The sequence below is a fragment of the Malania oleifera genome, chromosome 2, assembly GCF_029873635.1.
Source record: "Malania oleifera isolate guangnan ecotype guangnan chromosome 2, ASM2987363v1, whole genome shotgun sequence".
NCBI classification, from domain to species: domain Eukaryota; kingdom Viridiplantae; phylum Streptophyta; class Magnoliopsida; order Santalales; family Ximeniaceae; genus Malania; species Malania oleifera.
The window spans coordinates 123,114,423-123,132,131 of record NC_080418.1 but is presented as its reverse complement, the minus strand read 5'-3'; the positions used below and the strand labels follow the sequence as shown (position 1 = coordinate 123,132,131).

At 33.0% G+C, this 17,709-nt stretch overlaps 1 protein-coding gene across 6 annotated transcripts in view; it reads right to left on the bottom strand.

Moving 5' to 3' along the window:
- Positions 1 to 17,709, bottom strand: part of LOC131149222 (uncharacterized) — a 56,545-nt gene that overhangs the window by 24,673 nt on the left and 14,163 nt on the right. For 3 of the 6 annotated variants that reach the window (XR_009135174.1, XR_009135173.1, XM_058099477.1), the window contains exons 3-4: positions 16,456 to 16,698; positions 12,943 to 13,101 (exon numbers count right to left, since the gene is read on the bottom strand). Coding sequence is in view for 2 of the 6 variants with exons in the window: in XM_058099477.1 (XP_057955460.1) it covers positions 12,943 to 13,101; positions 16,456 to 16,698 (402 nt within the window). In the remaining 4 variants the exon portion in view is untranslated. The remainder of the gene's footprint in view (positions 1 to 12,942; positions 13,102 to 16,455; positions 16,699 to 17,709) is intronic. The other 3 variants (XR_009135176.1, XR_009135175.1, XM_058099478.1) reach the window with 1 other exon arrangement.

Below are 17,709 nucleotides of genomic sequence, written 5' to 3'. Positions count from 1 at the left end.
ATTGTTCTATTAATTAATTAAGCACACATAAGAATTTATCATAGATAAGAACAATGAGAAGTATAAATACACACGCACGTAATTTTTCTATCAATGGTGGTTTAAAACAAATGTAAACTTGTTGCCCTTACCAAATAACTCAGTTACTCGAACTAAAGGATCCAAAATACACTAAAACTCTTTCTAAGAAGGGTTAAAAGCTTAAAACAAGTAAGTACACTAATATGCACAAGGTTGTGCGTGCTTCAAAAAAATTCATGGCAGTTACACTCGCTTCCCATTATGTAACATCCGCTACTCCTGCTTCCCGTTACCGTTACATTATGCTACCCGCAACCGCGATTTAAAACTATGATCACTAAATAAAGCAAAATGTAGAGACTGCCACAAACTCATCAAATCAAGCTCAGGTAGACTGTTAAGACCATAAATGGCCTTATGCAGTTTACATACTTTACCACCCCCCCCCCCCCCCAAAAAGCAACATTCCCTAGAGGTTGCTCCATGTATACCTCTTCCTGCTAATCTACATATAAAAAAGCATTCATCACATCCAACACGTATAAAGGCTTATCAAAATTAACTACTAATGAGATCAATACATGAACAAAATTTAGTCAAGCAATAGGGGAGGTCTCAAAATAATCAATACCATTTATTTGGGTGTACCCCTTGACAACCAATCAAGCCTTAAGTCATTCAATAGAGCCATCAGGAAGATGTTTGATGGTGTAGACCCAACGACACCTAACCCACTCCTTAACAAGAGGAAGATCCAACAAATCCCATGTCACTCAAGTGGTCAAGGCATTCACTTCTACATTCATTGCATGCTTCCACATGGTTACCAAGGGCTTCAACATGTGAGGAAGGGATAGAAACAAAATAAATAAGCAATGCAAAAGAACGAATTAGGCTAAGAAGGTGAAGAACAAAAACATAATGGATATAGGATAAGCAACTAAGGACTGCTAAGTACATGTACGAGTACCTTTTCTATGAGCAATGGGCAAATCCAAGTCACATTGGGATGGATCTCCAAAACCAAATTTCGGAACAATAATGGGCAAGTGAGGTAGCTGCATGGTGATAGTGATGTATATGCTTGCTTTTCGTCATTCATAAACCCTCAATTGTTTCTTTGGGTCATTAGCAGTTGAATTTGGAAGGGTAGAAAATTTCTAAAGAAGGGTAACAATAGTAACAAGAAGATCAACACATGAGGGGGGGGGGGGATCATAAAACATTAATGAACTCAAAATAGATTCATCCATGGAGGATCTTGCACAAGAGAAATAAGGGGTTCCCTATAAAAAGGTGGCATCTGCACTAACATATTTCTTACAAGTGTGGAGATCATACCATCAATAACCATTTAGGGTTCTTGAGTACCTGAAAAAGACACATTTAACAGCACAAGGAGAGAACTTGTCTTGACCAATATGTGGAACATGAACAAAACATGTGTACCCAAAAACACAAGGCACAATAGAGAACATGGATGTTTTTGGATAAACGATGGTGAAGGAAATTTGTCCTTATAAGACACTAAATACTAATGACCAGTCAAACTTTGACTCTGCATGAACCCCAAATATCTAAATGAATGAGAAAACAATGATTTCTCTAAAAGCGCTAATACCATGTTAGATTACCACTTTACCTAAAATCTTAAGATGTTAGGTTGTAAGACAATAATGTACATCAAGCTTTAACACTTCCCCACACGTATAGCCTGATAGCACGTGGAGAGATAAAGTGATGAACACATGATAAACATATAAGGAATACAATAATTTTTTAAACATTGAACAATAAACGTGGGCAACAAGCTAGGAACCCAAGACCTCCTAATAACCAGCTCTGATACCATGTTGTAATCTAAAATAAATTAAAGACCCAAAGAAGAAAATACAGAATCACAATTAGAGATGAAGAGCAGAAGAGAAGGAGAAAAGAAACAATCGGCAATGTTTCCTAGAACTCTTACATACAGCTCCAGTTCTTCCAATTATATAATAATAAGAACGAAAGATTTAAGGACAAAAATACCCCCACCCACACAACCTAATTACTAAAATAACATATTCCCTTCTAACACAAACCTTGGGGAAATACCCATTAAATGAATTTCCATGGACTTACATGAATCACCCTCACTCTAATATCAGCATCGCACCTGTTTGTGTGCGAGCCCAAATATAATATTGTACGCCAAAGAAATTCACTTCTGAAGGAAAACAAGATTGCATTTCCCCGCCAACGAAATGGTTTTTGACACCAAGTTAACCCAAGCCCCCCTCAATCTAGATCTCCTAACAAAATAAAAATTCTTATAATCCTTTTCAATCTACTGGCCTCTTCTACTAGAATTTTAAATAGGTAGAAAATAATAAATCAAAGAAAGATGAGCCTGCGTTGAAGTAGCACGACAACTTGAAGAAAAAAGGCCACCCTTCTGCTAGTCGAGGTGCTTAGAAATCCTAGTCACCACTCACCATAGGATCCCAAGACCTCACCAAGAAAAGGTTATTATCTAAAGAGACTCCTAAATAAGATTGCATTTGGAAACACTTAATAATTAAACAATCACTCTTTAAATAAGTGATTCTTTATAAACACTTTCATGCACAAATATTTCAAGAACAAAATATATATATATATATATATATATATATATATATATATGTTCGGATTCAACTAATCAAATAACCACTTTTTGTACTAAATAACTTATTCTACGGTAATATGTATTGTAGGCGAATGCACCCCCAAGTGACATGTTCCAAAGTATGATCTTTTCCTAGGTAAGCTTTTTCGATCTGAATTCAAAACTTGCATGGTAGAACCACAAGGCCTCTACTATGGGGAAAATATTTCTTGAGGATGAACATTCCTTCTAAATGCTAGGGAAATCAATGATGTAGATGTTAAACAGCAATTGCAATGTTCAACTACAAACTATGATTCATATACATCAAGAATTCAATACAGTTTCAAATACCAAATTGACCTAAAGAGTACACTATGCTAAAACAAACACGTCCATAATTCCCTTAGTTTCATAACAAACACATATTGTATGCTAAAAACTGTACCATTACCACCTCCCTCTTGCTTTGCCTATCACCTTCCCCACACATCTTTTAATCATTTTATGTTCTCGCTCTTGGGTGCACAACCAGACTAAACTAATTAATACAAAATCATTTATGCGTCTTCTCAAAGTCCTCTTTGTTTCTCACTCGTTATATACACTTCGCAATGGTCGATAATGGTTTTGCCAAAGCATACAACAACAATGCCATTACTAACACCAAAAATATATCCATTTTCAATCCATCAAGGTGTGACTTGCCTAGACCCATCAAGGAGAATATGAGTCGCTCCAAGGAGGCATTCAGTGCAGAGTTTGTCCTTCATTCATCAGAGACATCAAGCAAGCAAGCAAGCTCCATTCCTATAATCGCAAAGGCCTTGGCTGGCCTAAAAGCCATGGGCATTGACTACATTGATAAGAACAAACTTCCAACTCCAGCCAATGATGAGCTCTTTTTTTAGTAGCAAAAGAAATTTCATTAATAGTGAAAGAATTTACAAGGAGGGAGAAAAAGATATTATTTCCCGAAGAAACTCTGGCTCAAACCAAAAAAAAAGAAACTAAACCAACAAAAAAGATAAACATCAAACCAATCAATTCCTCACATCCCTTTGTAAATCCTAAAAACTAGCTTCACTAAAAACTCCAAACCCAACAGACCACAAAGAAGCCATATACTGAATCTTTTCCCACACCAGTGACCAATTTAGCTTCTTCCCAAAAAATATCCTTGCATTACGCTCCAACACAATACCCCATAAGACTAGAAGTCAGTGTTTTAAAAGACAAAGGCATAAGGCGAGGTGTTTTACCCCTGACAAGGCAAGGTGTAAGCCTCGAGGCATTGAGGTGTAAGCCTTTTGGGAATTTAATTTTTCATTTTAAATATAATATATAAAAATAAATCATATATATCAAAATCACTATGAAATCTATTAAAATAGGATATAAATTTTAATGTCTGAAATTTGAATTTTAAAACTAAAAACTCGTATGGGAAAAAAATATAAGTGTAAAATACATTAACTAGCCACATACCCAGGGCATGGACTATAATAAAAGCGCCATGTGGCATTCACACCTAGTAGAAATGTAACAAGGACAAAAAAAAAGGTGGGGAACAGGTCATCTATGTTGATATTTACATTGGATGTTTCAAATTAAAAAACAAGACTATTGATTTGATAAATATTATATAACAGTAATTGGTTTTATTTTAATTAAGTATACGTGAAATTTAATAAATTAGTTTTAACGTTTTAAAACATTAACTACTACTTTAACGGTTTCGTATTTATGATCCAATTCATTTCAAGATACGTTTTTCTTCTTCAAAACAACCCCATCTTCTATTCTCTCTTAAGATTTATATTCTGTTGGGTAATTAAATAACACTACATCTCCTATAGCTTTGGTGTTTGTGAGTGCACACAAAACCAAGCCAGCTGAGTAATCCTAGAGGTCGTGCGCGCAATGACTATTTGCACCAAGAAATGTTCTCCGTAGGCACGAAATTGGCTTTAAAGACAGTGGTTCTTCTACGCCTCAACTTCTAACAAGTATTTGTATTTTTATTTAATGTTAATTTTATTAGTGAATATTTTTCCTTCTATTATATTTCCAACAATCTTAAAGTCGAATTCATTTTAGCACAATGAGAACAAGGCACGTAGTAACAAATTTTTCTAGCACACATGAAATTTACATTTAAACATCTTGTTCTAATTTGTTGTGGTTGAGTTTTGGTGCTTTGGTTGGGCCCTAAATGTCGTATTGATGATCAAGGAAATTTGTTGATTGGTGCAATCATGATCTGCTGAAGTTGGCAAGAAATGTGTGGATCAAGTAAAGTGTCGATAAAGTAATGTGTTTGTTCCTTTGCTTTTACTACCATGATATAATCACCAACTCTTTCACTATTATTTAACTTAACTTAGCCCCTTTTGATTTTATTTTTGGTTTGAAATGTTTTACAACCTGTTAAATTGATATTTATATTTGATAGAAGTTTAAATGATATTCTATTTTCCCATTTGTGCGTTGCACAACTTTAGGGGAGTCAAACAAGAACACTGCAGTTGACGGCAAAATCAATTGCAAATGATGTCACAAATATTGTAGAAATTTTATATCATTAATTTGTAAAGCAATTTTAGTAAAATTACAATTATTTTGTCAAAAATGCTTTTAATTTGGTGTGTGTTGGCTAGTTTCCGTTTGTTCTTTGGCACTGACTAAGGTTTGGGATGTGCAAGTGATTCGGTTAGGCAAAAGTGTTTGACTTCTCCAATCTGCTTCATTGATACGTTCAATTTTTTGATTGCTCCATCTCATTTACATTTTCACACAATTCTTATGAATTGTTAGAACCTTCATACCTATTGTTTGGGTTGATTAATTTGAAAATACTTGCATGATTTGTACACCAAATCCAAGTTCATTTATGAAGATTTTCAATGGTAATAATGCTTTGAGAGTGTCAAATAATTATTGGCTATGTAAAAGAACTCCATCTATTTCGGAGCGTAGAGATAGTAACCTCAAGCTCAAATATTATTGCCTTCAATGGGTGAAGCATGCATTTCACGGAGGCAAAAAATACAGTTATATAACTCTTGTGAGTTTCTTAATTTTTTAGATTTCTTTTTGGGATTCTGCCTTCCCTTTTCAAACTGATGGTAAATTTGTTTATAAAATGGGGAGAAAATCTTGGGATTGTGAGGTTTTTTCTATAGATCACAACCTAATTACTAGTGGGGTTTACAGTAATATAAGAATTTAAGTGCTCCCCACTATTGTTGACTTGTTTTTGAGTGATGGAAGCATGTGTGCATAAATGAGCTGACATTATTCTTGAATTGATTTTATTATGAATGCTCCAGCCATATACATGGATGGGACATAGTAAAGCAATTTTTTTTGTGATATCTAAAGGTAAAATTTTTATTGTGGCATTAGCATTTTCAGAGGATCATTTTCTACTATTTTATAGTAGACAATATTATAATATTTTGGCTTTCAATTCTATTACATAAAAGAGAATATTACCTATTTTTCCTATAATGAGGCGAATTCTTAAAAGTCACACAAATGTATTATCTTTAGTTATGGGGGGTATCCAATGTGGTTTTTGGTATTCTTGTTTATTCATGAAAATGTGTGGTGATGCATAAGCATGTAGATAAATATATATATGCTCCATGATTGTTATATTTTATGTCTTTGAAAGGCATATTAACAGGTGCAAATAAGGCACAATACATGGAAGCAATGGTGTGGGGATGAAGTCACTTAGCCATAAAATAGCATGAAGAAATTAAAGTGTAAACACACATAGGTGTGTAAATTATTTATTTTTGTGGTGCATTATCCAAGTGGACAATAGACACATAGCAATAGTATTGGCTATGGTTTGTGGACTAATCTAAACTAATTGAATGTTCAAATTGAGCTATTTTTTAGTGTGATCACAAAAATGTGGGGGTACCTAGTATCAATATGATCAAAATATGAGAATTGAGAAACAATTGTTGATTAACGATTTCCTTAACTAAAGGACTAGCTAAAAAGCTAATAGAAAATAAACATCGAGGGGGGTGTGTCTTAAGCCCTTAACGTAAACTACTAATGATGGCAATCCAACCTATGTGATTGGAGATCACATGAATTAGGTTCAATGGGTAATAACAAGTCATTGAGTAGTTTGGTGAGCACTATTATTTGTTTTGATCATCCTTATGGTGTTTTGAATGCTGTAACTATAACAATTGTGAGGTTGAGTTTCTCTCTTAAAAATTCATATCCTTTGTTAGGTAGCGTGTTTAGTTACAATCACACACTTGATGAATTTACCTATGTTGAGTGTGGAAGTGGGGTCGCTTCCTATGAAAGTTTACTAAGCTAAAACTTTCTAGAACACTCATGAATATCCAGATATGGTGCATGGCCTATTCGTACCAACCCACAGGAGTTTTGTGTCTATAGATGTTATGTGAGTGATTTGCTATATGTTACACTAAAAGAATTTGGTTCAAAAATTTAATATTCACCAAGTTCTCGTAACTCATAACATTATCTGACAACTCAAGAAATTTAAGATCATGCCATTATCTGACAAGTGGGGTAACATCATGCTAAGATTTGAATCCTTTCCAACAAGTTTTCCACTCAAATATCTGTTGCCCAAAGTAAAAAGAACCTTAAACACATCCTTGGAAGACACCTTCAGAATCGATTTTGTTCTAGAGCAAATTACAACAATGTTTTCTTTCGTCATCTAGAGCTCTACTCAAATGACAAGGATTTTAAAACTTATTCTAGTACCACGGGTCCATGAATCTAGAAAATGAATCAAGTGCAAAATCAAGGGGCAAATGTCATGACTTGTTTCTCAAGGCAATTAAAAAGCACATAGATAATTTAAATGGTAAGCATGCTCAAAATGCAAAGGTGCATTCTTTCAATGTAGGTAAATGACCTAGTTCAAAAGCTTAACTCATTAAAAAGGACAAGCTCCTCAAAAAGCAAGACTTAAAAAAATATGTGCCAAAGACAAAGCACCTCTAAATGTGCAATACATTGACTTTAACCCAAGTTAAAGAATGCAAAAGTAGGAAAAGATGGTATGCATATATTTAATAAATGCATTGTGACAAAGATTAATTTCTTATCAAGTAATCAAGTGTCTGTGAGTGAGTGAAAGCTCTACACTAGACCATGGTCTGTACACAAAAACAACAATTTGAAAATAATAATAATCGTTTGATCATGAAATAGTCAAGTTGGAATGCCATCAGAACATTGTACAAAAACCATCCGTGTGTGTGTGTGAACACACATAGCATTTCATCATTTCAGCCATGGGTGACGAGTCCTGATGATTGATGAATACATGTGTGTGTGATATGTGAGCGTTACGTTAGTTCATGCATACGTACTCGTTAGTTCATCCACGTGAAAGAAGCACATTGTCTAATCATGGTTATCCACAATGGCATATATATGTATGCATACATACAAACAAATACATGCACATAAATACATACATACATACATAAATGGTTTCTTGACGTCACTATTCTAACCACTATGGTCTTGCTTATGCCTTGTGAAGCATTAATTGAACCATAGAATAATACAAAGTTAGCAATAACAGGGCATACTAGGTTCTGTCAAAGCCCTCTCTTGTTGCTTTCTTTAACAGAGGATGGCTTATGAACCTGCAGAGATGTTCCTCAAGTACCAGCAATTGATGGGCGGTAGATGCATCAAATTAACAAGCAAGTATATTCTTTCTCGTCAAACCATAAATCCAAGTCATTTGGTAAAGATAGAGGTTATAGTTGTATTGCAAAAGGCTTCCCCCAGTTATAACTTGTGACACTATCTAGTGGAAGGCAAAAGAGCTTAATAAAGCACTATATATTTATGGCCTATTTGAAGGAGTTTATGAAAATTAAAAAAGAGATCTTTCAAAATTGGTGGGTGAGTCCATTGAACGCGAAGTTGGTTCATGGTTTGCGTGCCCAAGTGTCCTCAGCACATTATGATTAGCATACTAACATGATTTTCAAATACCATACAGCAATGTACATCCAAAATTACCCCACTTGTACAGTCACATCCAAAGATACAACTCAAAGGCATTTCACTTAAAATAGGTGATATTGGTTGTCTTCACATGTGCCAAGGAATTTGCCTATGACAACTCAAAGGCATTTTCACTTAAAATAGGTCATAATGGTTGTCTTCACTTGAGCCAAGTAATTTTCCCATGACACATGCATGAGTTTCTCCAAATAACTAATGCCATGCAATTAAGGAAAAAAAAACTCCCAAGTCTCGCCTTCAGTACATGGCAAGCTTGTACACAGCCCAACCTTGAAGTGGGGCATTTGTAGGCATCCAAAACTCGTCAATGCCTTATTTACCATTGAGTTAATCAGATATGATAAAATAAACAACTGCTTACAATTCAAAGAGAAGAAGAAAGGGGAAAGGAGGAGACAGGAGATACCAAGGGAAAACTCAAGTTCAATTCAATTCCAATTCATCAACAACTGCTTACAACATAGCTTTCAGCCTTTCACACACTATTTCTAAGAAAGCATAAACACATAAAATTATACACATACCCCTAAAACTACATGAATTACAAAAAAAAACCCCCCTACTTTACACAAATATTACAAACCATGGTCTTAAATTTCCACAAAATTGTCGAAACTTCCATCGAAATTTCCGGTTTTTGTCACCCTTGAAATTGAAATGGCAGTTGATTTCCATCTTGCATAATTTCTATCGAAATCTCAACGAATCATCCCTAAATTTATCGAAATCTCAAAATTTCAGCGAAACTTGTCAAAATTTTAACTTTACAATGAAATTTCCTTGGAATTCAAATAAGAGATTTAGGAGTGAAGTGAAATTTCTCTTTTAATTTGTTTTTTTTATTTTTATCAAAAAAAAATATTATTACAAATGCTTTTGAAATTATATGAAAAAATAAACTTACAGTAGCATTTTATTTAACCGTTTATGTATGAATTATCATTATTTATATAATAAATAATATTTAAATGATTTATGAATTTCATTTGTATGAGCTGAATATGTTTATTGTACATTATCTTACAAATATGTTTGATACACATACTATATTACAACTTTTCCACCTCATCACAACATAGATGTATTCAACTTGTAATATATTTGTCCTAAAAATAACATTAATATGTTTGTTAATCATTTCTAAAGTTCCACAAAGAATTTCATGCTTTACTACTGATTTTCGTTATTTTTTTCAAATCGAAATCGAAATTGACATCGAAATCAAAATTTCCGTCAAAATTTCCATACTTTTGGAGCTTCGAAATTTGAGTCGAAATCGAAATTTAAGACCTTGTTACAAACAACCCCTACACATAATCCTATACTAATTAATACAAAACACACATGATAAACTACTAACTAAAAACAACAATTCCTTGACCCAGCTCTTCTTAATTATTCTCTAGCAAGGAAATTCCCAAGGTCTCGCTTCTTGTCCAACATCAACTCTCCCCCAGCTAGAAAAAATTTGGCCTCAAAATTTTGAAATGTTAGAGGACCATAAGTAAGAAGCAAACTTGGACTCTTCGAAATCTAATGCTTGAATGAGGCAAGACACCACAATCCTTTGGCAGCATCATAGACTTGAATTGAGAGTTGACATCAATACACACATCATGAATGACAAACTCAACAATAGGAATAAGATATCAGGGGGAAACTCACATTCAATTCAATTCAAATTCATCAACAATTGCTTACAACATGGCTTTCACACATTATTTATAGGAAATCCTAAATGCATAAAATTACACACATACCCCTAAAACTATAGGAATTACAAACATACCCTTACTTAACACAAATATTTCAAGCAACCCTCAAATAGACATAATCCTATACTAATTAATACTAAACACACATAATAAACTACTAACTAAACCCAATAATTCCTTGACCTAACTTTTTAAATTATTCTTCAGCAAGGATATTCCCAAGGTTTTGCTTCTTGTCCTACATAAATATCCCGCAATTATTTTTAGTATGGAATGCGTCAATCATCCCTTTGGTATTTTATTGAACAAAAATGGTGATACTCTTCCTCCATTGATCAAGAAATACCATTTTTGGGAAGTATCATGATCATCCAATAAGAAGGGTTTCAATTTTTTCAAATGAATGATTAGAAGACCTATGGATTCTAACAACTGATAGCAGAGTTGATCATTCGGACCTTTAACAATCTTTAGGCAACTCTCTCTAAAGCAAAGAGTCGTGCCTATAATCTATTAAGGCCAATCCGTAGAAGAAGAAGAAGAACAAGTCCCAAACTGTCCTTTCACAATCCACTCTTTGTTCAAACATTCAACCTTCATGATCACGCTTGCTCACATAAACAACATAAATCCCTCATCATGATGTTTATCAAATTCATCATCCAAAAAATTCACAGAAAAATTTCATTTTACAGAAAGACATACAATTCTTTTTAAGAATACATTTTTTGAGCCCTTGAAGAGGATCATTCTTTCCATAAAGAAATACCCACACAAAGATTGCACGCATTCTTCTGTTTAACATAAAAATTGAACATTTGTTACTAGTTTCTTGTCCTAATTTTCTGCATCAAATTTATGGTTACAAATTTATGCCATGCTCAATGGATAGGATTTACACCAACAGAAAGACAAACCACAAAGCCACTATTAAGGGCCCTACAGACCATCCTACAGAATACATTTTCAAAAAAATATATATGTAAACAAGAAAAGGAAGAAAGGAAAAAAAAAAAAAGGATTATATCATCACACTTGCCCACGACACGTGCATGGATTCTTCACATAATGAATGCTATGCAATTAAAAAAATTGAAACTTCAAGCCTCACCTTTGCTACACGGCAAGCATGAACACAGCCCAGCATTGAAAAAAATTATACAGTAGGTTTGTCACTAAATATGGGTTTAATAGCCAGCCTACAAGCCCATAGCTTGTACAGAGTCACATATCAATATACTTGGAGCTACAAGTTTTCACATAACCCTAGTTATTTATTGCAAAAGTTCTTTTACCCTCTCAAAGGGAGCTATACATAAACACATTCAAATAGTGAGGGGAAAAAACTAGACTCCATTATTTGGAAACTCTCTACAAAGCAAACATTCACACCCACAAATCTACTAAGATCAATCAGCTGTTGAAGAACAAAAAATCTCTTACCGTTCTCTCGCAATTCACTGTCATTCCAATATTCACCCTCCATGATCAAGCTCACATAAAAAAAAAATGCAAATCCTTGTTCTCGTCATTCGTCAATATCATAGCAAAGAAGATCCACATCAAATCTGTTCAGGAAATATTTTTTGAGCCCTCAAATGGCCAAAGTTTCTTAAGAGATTGAATTAAAGGATTTATTCTTACCATAAATAATATACACAAGAAGATTGTATCCATTCTTTTATCAAATATAAATTTGAATATTTGCTCCAAGTTTCTAATCCTAATTCTTAGGCACAAAATTCATGAATACAAATTCATGACATGCTTGATGGTACAGGGTTTACACCAATAGAAAGAAAATCTACAATGCCATTATTAAGAGCGCTATAAATCCTCCTACCCAATCCATTTGCAAAAAAGAACTTCAAACAAGAACAAAAATAAAAAGGGCAGCCTGGTGCACAGAGCTCCAGCGTAGGCAGAGTCCGGGGAAGGAGCGGACCACAAACAAGAAACGGAATAAATTTTTTTGAGCACACCATCACACCCTAGTAGTCACTAAAGACAGTCTTAAGGTCAAAAAGTAGCTCGAAAACATAGAACCCTCAGACACCTCCAACAAAGAAGATCAAAACCATTTTTACCTAAAACCTTATCAAGAAACCCCAACTTGCCTTAACATAAGCTCACTTAAAATCTAATTTGAACACAACCCATTCTTATTCCTCCTAAAATCCTTTGCAAGCTTGTTCACCACCAGACCATTAGATTCTTACATGCCAAAAAAAATAAAAACAGAAATATGGATCAAAATGCAAAAACAACAACAAAATGCAAAATTTAGGTCAACATTAGGCCCTAACCGTCAAAATAAAAATTTCTAATAATTGTATGATCAATTTAAACCATTAGAAAGAACCTTCATAAAGAACTTCCACAAGAAATATGGACGAGCAGATGTCATACAAAGCCATACTTATAGTTAAAAAAAAAAAAAAAAAAAGTGCTACCTTATATTATAGAAATTCTCATAAAGTTCAACATTAGAAAAATATGAAAAAAGATTATAATTACCAATTGATGGTGTCCTAAATACTGCGAGTGCAACTGTATCATTGACCCAGCGAATCACAACACAATCTCTGAAGTTCTCAAAGAGCTTCTCCAACTTTATTGTCTTTGTAGTAGGTGGAAAGTCGGCCAGAACAAGAACATGATGTGTGCCATATCCTGCTAAATCCACAATAACAAAACCCTTAGATACTGCATACTATTTGTTAAAAACATAAAGATTTGCAACACTTAGAAGACACAATCAAACTCCAGTTAAAATGAAAATAGAATTGCACAAACAAGTCCTTTTTTTTACCATTATTACTCCCATTTACAACTGATGAAGACAAATTTTCACTTGAAACCTCCAAGATTTTTTGTTACTCTCTTACTATACCACATGCACTCTATTCAAAGTCAAACCATTAAAAAAAAAAAACACAACAAAACAAAAAACAAAAAAAAAACAAAATCAAACAAACAAACAAAACAAAACAAAAACAAAAAAAACAAAAACAAAAACAAAAGTCTCACAGTAAAAAATTAAAAATAAGGGGAAAAAAAAAAGTAAAACCAACACTATCATTAAACTATCATAAGCTGCAATTTAGGAGCAATTACAATAATAAATACGTGAATGCATAATAGTAGACGATTGAGATGGGCAGGCTAAGATATACTAAATCATTTCTCTCACTGTTAAATCAACAATTATACCAAAAAACTTTTGCTTTTTTGTGGGGGAGATTTCATGGGAACACATGCCAATGACAGGTACTACTCATGAGTCCATGATTTATATGGGATACTCCCAAGTTTCCAACACAACCAACACCCAACCTCACCAATTATACCAAAAAACTTGAGTTTTTAGGTGGGGAGATTTGATGGGTACACATACCAATAACAAGTCCTACTCATGAGTCCATGACTAATATGGGATACTCCAAATTTCCAACACAACCAACACCCACCTTCCCCCTCCAAAAAACAAAAAGGAGCTCTACTGGGAGGAGGTGTTTAAAGCTTGTCTATGTGGTTTGGTTTGGGCAATACATAAGAATGGCATACGGAATACCCTTAGTGATTGGGACTTAGAAGTGTGTCATATCAGAGCCATATGTACTAGTTAGAAGTGCATCATATCAGAGCCATATGTACTAGTTGATTCACTCTGGATAATTGATGATCAGACAATTCACATCCCCCAAGAAGTGGGAATTAAGGCTTGGTTGTAACTAATTGTCATTAAATATATTCATCATACATAGAATTGAGCAACACAAAAGTTAGTTTCTTGCAATATTTTATCACTAAAGGAATTATTTCCCTATCACAGAATTCTCCAAAATTTTTCAATTAATTGTTGGGAGATAGTGCCCCATTTGGTCCACCAAACGAAATTGAAGTAGGAAATGAATCAGGGTAGTAATGGAATCAAGGCATGAATGAGATTACTATTTAATGCATTTATTGCACTTAGTTAGCAACACTATTCGGTACTTGTGTGGCTATAACATAATGAAATATAAGTCATTTTTTAAAAATTCCCCCCTCACTACAAAATTATTTTCAAATATATGACTTCGTATCAATATTATTTTGTATTGAGAATTTATGCATTGTTTGGATTATAATATTCTGTATTTTTTTTAATATAATAATAATAATGAAAATTGATAGTAAAATGATATTTTTGTTTGATTTTTTTTTTTTTTTTTTGGTTATCTTTTAGATTTTGTAGTAGCAGTAGTAGTAATAACAATATTACTATTATTATTGTTGTTTTTGTTCTTGTCATTACTATTATATTATAGAAATTTATAAAAATACTATTTTTACTATTATTTTTTTTGTTTTTATTATTCTTGTGATTGTTTGTTGTTATTATTTTATTGTTTATATATAATAGTTATTATATTATTATCATTATTAGTATAACAACTACTATTAATGTTGATGTTGTTGACATGTTTTCTTTTTGTTGTTGCTGTTGTTATTGATGCGGCTGCTGTTGTTATATTGTTTTATAATGATAATAATAATAGTAATTACCATTATATTATTTTATAATAATAATAATAATAGTAATATTATTACGGTTGTTGTTTTAATTGTTTTGTGGTTGTTACTATTATTATATTATAATAATTTATAATAATGATAATATTATTTTATTATTATTTTTGTTGTTATTATTATTAAATTATTATTCTTGTGTTGTGACTTTTATTATTATTTCTCATTTTTTATAATAATGATTATTATTTCATTATCGTTATTATTATTGTAGTCATTATTGCCGTTGTTATTATTAGTGGTGTTAGTTTTTTTTTGTTTTAACAATAATAGTTATTATTCTTACAAGTATTATTTTATTATTATTATCATAATAGTAGTTGTTGCTGTTGTTAATGTTGTTATTCTCATTATAGTTGTTTATTCTATTTTTTATTATTTTTATAATAACAAATATTATTTTATTATCATTGTCAAGGTGGTGGTGGTGGTTGTCACTGTTATTATTACTACTTTTATCATCATCATCGTCTTCATCAGTGGCACACATAAGGGACAATCACCTTGAGATTGTTTTGCTATGTATTACTTAGTGAGGGTTAGAATTGTCTTCCAAAAAAAGAAGTCAGGAATAAACCGTTATTCTTACCAATAAGAAAAGGAATCACCATTACATGCTTGGTACATAGGAATGGAATGAAATTTAGGGGATTGAAATCAAATTTATCATTTGATTTCGTCATACTTCTCATTCAAATTTTCATTATGTTCCTTCCCTACTCCCATTCTATCCACAAACCAAACATGATGTCAATGGGGGAAAAATCAGCATTCCGCTCAAAATGTGATTCCACCCTCATTTATGCAAACCAAACATGGGAACAGGAATCAATGCAGAATTTTGAGCCCCTAATCGGGGGAGTAGAAGTTGTAAAATCCTTGAACAAGATATTCAGTGCAAAGTATTACCAAAGCAAAGATAAAAATGCAATGGACAGACTCAAAAGGAAAGAAAACTTAGACTCTACGTTTTGACTATGGGTCATTTACATATTTCATGGTATAATTACGAAGTAAAACCAGGATATTTCTCTCTGAATACGATCAAAAGAAAGTTGGACATTCATTCTCAGTATCTAAAATTCATGACAATGCTGCCAGCATTGCTCTCATGATTTCTAGCTTCTAGCAATTTGTTGTTTTTTGTCCAGAAGAAGCAATTCATATGTATGTAAAACTGTCCATTTTCCTCAACTGTTATAATTATTTCTTTCAGATTCAAAAGTAATAATGCATGAAAAAAACCATAGATTATTGTAAAATGACTCCAACAGAAAGCACTGCATGGTACACTTCCATATATCAAGTACATTTTGACAAAAATCAAGTGCTGCCAAAGAAAAGGATCTTCCATATGAAAACACAATAAATAAAAATGCAGACTAGCACATAAGTGCACAACATAATTTCATGAAGCCGTGAATTGAAGTAAAAGAAACAAGACAGAAGGCCTACTATATCTTGTTTCCGTTTTGCATTCCAAATTATGATGCTCAGGTTCATCCCCTGAATCAGCAATTTTAGGCCCATCAGATGCCCAGTCACTATACAAGGCCTCTTCCTTGTATGAGAATCTTCCCCTTCCACGCCGCTTAGAAGTTTGAACTTTTGCATCTTCTAGTGAAAGCATAGAAACTCCTGGTGAGCACTGCGGAGAGAGCAATTCATCGGGTGCACGATCTGCAATGGCCTCCCAATCTGAAGGCTCCACAACAACAAAAAAGGGATGAAGAATGCTCAGAATATTATGTTCTAGACACAAAACTTGACATTTAGCAAGGAACAGATAATATAATAATAACATTAACAGAAGATATTAACAATTGTTTTGTTCTCTGGTTTTAGAAAGAATCCTGATTAAGGTGGAGGGTCTATCATTTTTATTGTTTTAATAATAATAAATATTTATTTTATTGTTATAATAATAATTTACAGTATTTTTTATTAATATAATTATATTATAATAATATTTTTTTTTTTTTTTATTCCTGTTGTTGTTGTGTGTTGTTGTTCTCTTTAGTGAGGTTTATAATTTTTTTTCAAAAAAAAAAAGGAATCGCAATTCCATTGAATGGGAGAATCAGCTGGCCAGAATGTGTTTCCACCCTCATAAACATGGGAATGGGAATAGGGTGTCAGAGTTCCAAATCCATTCTAGACCCGTTAACCAAGGGAGGGGGTACCATACATGTCTTCACAAAATGCTTACAGAGTCCTGGTAATATGGGCTTCAAAAGCATAGGTGCTTGCCCATGTTTGACTTGCCTCAAAATCCTACATGGCAGGGAAATCTTGCATTCCAGCAAAACATGCAAATCTCATGTCCAAGAGTCTCGATAGTAATCTTAGATTCCCATCAAAATAGTATTGTTTTTATGATATGGCCCCATACTTCGAAGCATTGGACAAAGGGTCCCTTTATGTCTCAGTATAAAATGAGTTTTAAAAATAATTAAAGGACTAAGTACTCAACAAAAAAATTGCCATCTTATAATGATTAAATAATTAATAGTGACAGTAATATCTAGTAAATTAAGTGATATTTCCTCCATTTTTGTCTACCTTCTTAATTTCCGATATATTTAAAGCATTTATTCATGCCTTGCAAGAACTGAGGTTTTTATTTTTTAGAATAGCTCAGAGATTTGAATGTTGAAAGATTGACTCAATCACAGAAATGATATATTTTGGTGTGCCAACCAGACAAAA